This window comes from Stegastes partitus, unplaced genomic scaffold (genome assembly GCF_000690725.1).
Source record: "Stegastes partitus isolate 25-593 unplaced genomic scaffold, Stegastes_partitus-1.0.2 Scaffold1685, whole genome shotgun sequence".
Classification (NCBI taxonomy): domain Eukaryota; kingdom Metazoa; phylum Chordata; class Actinopteri; family Pomacentridae; genus Stegastes; species Stegastes partitus.
Window position 1 is genome coordinate 94,612 of NW_007579416.1, and position 5,936 is coordinate 100,547.

General features: G+C 40.4%; 1 protein-coding gene across 1 annotated transcript; it reads left to right on the plus strand.

Annotated features, from left to right (window-relative positions):
• The first annotated feature begins 293 nt into the window (after positions 1-293).
• Positions 294-5,323, plus strand: LOC103372035 (uncharacterized). The gene is made up of 4 exons (XM_008301558.1): positions 294-942; positions 1,197-1,496; positions 1,833-1,923; positions 3,495-5,323. The coding sequence occupies exons 1-4, from the start codon at positions 555-557 to the stop codon at positions 3,913-3,915; spliced, it is 1,200 nt and encodes a 399-aa protein (XP_008299780.1). The 5' UTR covers positions 294-554; the 3' UTR covers positions 3,916-5,323.
• Positions 5,324-5,936: the final 613 nt, after the last annotated feature.

The window sequence follows — 5,936 nt, forward strand, 5'->3', positions numbered from 1 at the left end:
AAAGTAAGATGTCATACTGGTTTGGAGGTCGTAAAGCAATATTACAGGTGATAATGAAATATTGGGAATGAAATTGGCAAATTTTAGATGAAAATACTAATAGAAATTAGGATAAATTTAAAACAAAATGAATTCGCTTTAATTAAACCTTAAATTGAAAAAAATCTATTCAGTGGTTCAGATGAGTCAGTCACTTAAAAAAAAAATCACGTTTAGTCGCAGGCGTCATCGTGCGGAGTCAGAGCGGCCACCAGGCGGCGCTGTGGCCGCTCAGACCACCACATACTGACCAGCGAAGAAGAGCCGCAGGAACGCCACTTGCAACTTAGCTAACGTTAACAGACACGTTGTTAGCTTAATAAAGTCAGCCTCCTATTTTGTTTATAGTTTTTTGACAGCGCTAAAAACGCTCAGACTCGTGTATTTAATGTGACTTTTGTTTTTGGCCGCTGTGTGGGCGCCGCCGTGTCTTAAGTCAGCGCTTCAAAGCTCAGCATCCACGAAGCTAACGCTAGCAACAGAGCGGCTAACGACCACACGGAACCTCCGAGAGGATGAACCTGGTCCAGAACAGAAGTTTACATCCTCACCTGCGCGACGAGGAGGCTCTGGTGGTGGAAAACGCCATCCGGCTGGCCATAGACTCCATCATAAACGTGCTGTACGGCGTCAACAGCGCCAGGACCCACGAGTACCAGCGGATGGTGGCCGACAGGGACAAAGAGATCCAGCGGCTGGAGTGCAGGCTGACGGAGATCGAACACGAGCTGCAGGAGCTGCGGCGGCACGGATGCACCTGCGGGTTGAGCGGAACCGAGCACCGGGGCGGCGGGTCGCAGGGCTCCTGTGACCGGCAGAAGGCAGAGCAAAGCGGCTTCGAAGCAAACTGCACGGAGCCTGAAGTGGCAGCAGGGCAGCAGGAGTGTGAAATGAGCATATCATGTAAGTTACCAGAACAATGCATCAGATGTGGCTTTACAGATAGAATAAAGCCCAAAAGGAGACACGTCCTCTTAATCTGACTGTTTTTGAGAAAACTGGCCTACTTTGTGTTTTTAGCCAACAAAACTAACAGCTCAGCCAATGATTACTGTCATTTATATATGTTATATGTACACTCATTTCACATTTATAGATATACTTGGAATGAAAACAACTTTTTCAAACTGTAATTCGTGCCTTTTCTGTCTCCACAGTGGGCCTTTTTGCAAGACCCTCCTCACATGTGTCCTCCCAGAGCCACGGGTCGGCTCCTCCATCCTCCCCCAGCAGGGTGGGCTTGGACCAAACCTGCACCTCTCGCTCCTCAGAGGCTTCAGGCTCCACCGAGGCAGCCAGGAATATCCCTACATCTCCCGGCAGCCTTGTTGTCAAAGAAGAGCCCTGCGACATCGACACAGTCCTAATCAAGTGGGAGATGAGTGAGGAGAGATTCGCAGAGCATCAGGAGAGTGCAGACGGTCCATGTCAGGACAAACAGAGCCCCAGTGTAAAAAGTAACGTACTGACACTGTTTGAATATTCTCAACAACACAGGGACATGGTGATCTACTACTTTAACTTTAATTGCTTTGGGCCAAAGCCAGGTTTTGGCCGTTTTGTGGTAATGTACTCACAATGTAATGTACTCTGCTCACAACTTTTGGTCTCTTGTTCCCACTTCTTCTTTTTGCATTTTGAAGTTCTACTTAAAACCTTCCTAAGATCCAACAGTGCAAAATGCAAATTCATGCAATTTTTTAACTGGTCTTAAGATTTTGATCAGGAGTGTATCAGCATGGCAGCAGGGTTATAGAACTAACATACATGCTCATCTTTTGTGATCCCTGTAGAAAAATTAGAGAACAGAGAGAGAAAGAAGGTCAGAGAGAAACCTCAAGCTGACCCTGGTGGATTTCGAATCACTGAGGGAGAACATCTGAGGTGAGTTAAATGATTAGACTGTGTATAAAAGATGGAAGCAGCCCCCTGTCTGAGAAGTGAAACCTTTCTACTTTCTGCTTTCTTTCTAAGAGCCAGCAGGGGGCGACTCCTCTACTTTAAAATAAGAGATTGTGTAGCAGGAAAAGATGAACCTATTTCTAACTTGAGTTTTTAGTCTCAATTTCAAATTTTAAGTCTCTTTTCATGTGGCATGATGCTCATGTAGTAAAATATAAACCCATTTAGAAGAAAATAGACAATAAAGCATGTTGTAGAGCAGGGCTACCTTTTGATTTGAAGGTTGTCAGTCAGATCCACCCCTCGTTCATCACATCCGATTTGAAAAAAACAAAGAGGGCAATAGCCAAAGTCAAAACTCAAGGCTTCAGAATGGTCATCCATGAACAATCCGGTGGCGTCATGGTGGCTACGTCCATCCTTTACATACAATCTATGGTTATTTTATGGATGCTTACACAGAAAGTTCAAACTAAATCCTGCTTCTTCTTCATGAAGGCATTTTCATGTATTTTACATTATTTGTTAGTCTTCAAAGTAATAATTGCTGTTCTTCAATTTGTCAAGTCTTTACAAAATGCCAAACACAATTTACATAATAAAACACCTTTGTCCAACCAATGGGATATATTAAGTTTCAGATACGAATTCAGATATGAGGTGTCTGATTTTGCTGCTTTTTCTTTCTTATGCAACGTAAACACAAACTACAGGATTAATTGATAGTGCAAGGTAGTTTACAAGTGTCTAACTGGGGATATATTCAGTGGTCTGATACAGGCCTGACACACTGATTTAAATAAAGAAACAAGACTGTGGCTTAGTGTAAGAATTAAGTTTCAGATTTTCATTTGTTCATGTTGGCCAAGACCCCAGCCACTATCAGGAACCTTTATAATTGAAAAAAATATGTGATATTTGAATTTTAGGGATGCAAATTTTGGACTAATTTCTTTACTGATATTTGGTGGCTTTTTCAATCAATAGTATATTAACTTAAATGAGAACTGCAACCATTTCTCCTTATGCTGATATAGCCATTTTTGACAACAGAAACTATATTGACAGTAAACACAACTTGATTGCACTGTTTTAATTGACTACGGAATGTCTTCAAAGCTGAACTCTCGCAGGTAGCCGTGTCATGGTGGCCCTTTGCAAGCTAAACCCCCTTAGTAGTCCAAGTGACAACCTCCTCCAGTTACTGCAGTATTAAATACAAATGAGATGCAGTCCACCATCATATCAAATATCAATGTGCTCCACCTAGTGGCACAACCATGTACTGCAGCTAATGTGCAACACATTCATCTGCTGCCTTAACAGTTAATGTGTTTGTAATCTCTTAAATGATTGACAACAATTGATTAAACATTCACATCCCTACTGAGCTACCTTCAGTATCTACTAGAATTGCAGATTAATTGATCCAGAATTATGTAAGTGGATTTAATTTAGAAAAGATAGTTAAAAAAGAAAAAAAAAAAGTGAACTCTTAGTGTGAACTTCATACCTTTTTCTTTGGATGATCCTGTCTCACCTGTTGACCTCAGGAACAAGAAGAAGAGTATACCGATGTCCGAGCTGCCGGAGGAGGCTCAGAGACTGAAGAGGGCGGCCTGGAGGGCAGCTTCCAGGCGCTATTACGCTCGAAAAATAGCCCGCCAGCAGGCAAACCCCTCACGCCCCGGCCTCTTTCCCCACGTCACAAACTCTTCGTATTCACAGCCGAGCTCCTTCATGGATAAGAGGCAGAGGACGCTGATATCGGAACTACCTGAGGAGTCTCAGTCGCTGCAGAGGGAGGCGTGGAGAGCCGCCTCCAGGAGGTACTACGCTCGGAAAATAGCTCGCCACCAGACAAATACGAGACCATACGGACACCTGCTGGAGGACATAAACCCTTCTGGAGACGCTCAGAGCCCGGACAGAGAGGGACCCCACGCTAACAGTGGAGGAATAATGTGCAGCTGATAGACACAACACTGGACTATGTTTGTATTCTTTTAATTAATGATATTGAGGTTTGTCTCAAGTCTTCTGATGTGGTGAAATCAGCTAAAACCTACTGTTTGTTTTGGGTATTTGTGTATTTCCTCACAGTTCATTAATGCAGAACATCACAACACTTCACTTTGGGTCTACAGCTTTCTCTTCATTTCTGCCTCAAGGCAAATTCATGGTTTCTGCATGATGCATTCTGCAGCTCTGTTCGTACTACAACAGGTAAACGTACGTCTTCTACGCAGACAGTTACATTTCCCCTCATATCAAACTAAAGAAAAACCCACAGGGCTGCTGTAGATGTTTCTCAAAGGCTGTAACTTTGCACTTTTTACAGGATATAGCAGCTGGTTATTTCCATTGTCAATTAAGCTAATGATCCTTTTTCTTATTTGGTGTCTCATTGATAAAATGTCAGAAACTGGTTAAAAAAAAAGTCCATCATTGTTTCCCACGTCAGAATCAGAATCTGTTCTGTTGCCAGGTAGATTCACAGAAATGAGAAATCTGACTTTAGGTGCATTACAGTAAATGCTGACAAGCAGAACATTTTTTCAGAAGGATAAAAGATTTAAAAGAGCAAGTGTAGCAAATTCAAGGTATTGTAAAAGAAATAAAGGTACTAGAAATATTGACACTTGCAGGAAATTATTCACCTTGTTTTGTTCACATCCCAAAAATATAAAATTTACTGTCATGCGGGGGGAATCTCAAACTGATAAATTGAATATTATATTTAATAGTTGACAGATTAATCAGTTAGTTTTTGCAGATGTTTTGAGCTACAGGAATGTGCCAGTCTGATTATTCAAGAGACACAGTGGGTGAACGGAGCATAAGACATCTGAAGAATTTAGAGCTTCCCACTTCGGACCTCTGCAGTAACACTGAAATAGAAAGCATGAATTGGCCTTTGAGTGGCACACGCACTGCGTTCCTGTACAAAATACTAACTGCAGCATTGAGGCCATATGAATCTGTTCTACCAGCTGTTGTGCAGTATTTCTCATGTAACATCTATTCTTAACAGTGCAGCGCCCCTGGGGTCCAACGTCTGTAACTACAATCAAATCATGAGCTCACCATCTTTGTGTTAATGGTGGATTAACAGTTACCAGCTAAATTTATACTGGTAAAACCTTTCTTTGAACTTATTAAACACATGTATTGAATAAAACTCTAGAGTTACCTGATCCTGTGAACCACAGCTATCATGTGTCTTTGTCACTGAAGTCAGAAAAATTCAACGGTTTATTTTCTTTATACACCAGTTTGCACTTAAATATTTGAAATCAAGCAAACATGAAGCAAGGTTTTTTCCCCACAGTATGTCTAATTTTTTTCTAGAAATGATGCACAATAAAAGAGAAAAACACTATTTCATTTGCTTTGCTTTTTTAAGAAAATTATTTTACGATATTAGGACATTGACTTACATCAGGTAAAATATACATTCAAGTAATAAAATAAATAACTTACCTGTGGAGTTACAGCGAGGGGAAATCCAAAGCACTAAACATAATACACACACCATAAAGTCACTCAAGGGAACTGTTCCTACCATTTAATTCAATTCATGGCTGCAAGATTAAAAAAAACAAGTACATCATTCTGAAGTTTGTAATTATTATTTTGAGGGTTTAGGTTGACGTACTAATGTTGCATCAACTTAATATTGTGTGTGAATTAAACTCAAATTTCTGCATTAAGTGATAGAAAACTAAATTCAAATTGAGGTAACTCAGTGAAACTGGCTTGATAACTTGCATTCCAGTCCCCTGACTACTCACCATTGCAACATTTAAGCAGTTCTTTAAAATATTTACTTTTATGACAAAAAAAAAAAAAGAATAATAGAAATATAAATAAAAAATAAACAGAATAATTAAAATACAATAATTAACTTAGAATCTTGAGTTTATGTTACATTGAAAAACAGAATTTAATTTTCAGGCCAGGTTAAATTCTTGCTTCCATTGGCAACATGCAAG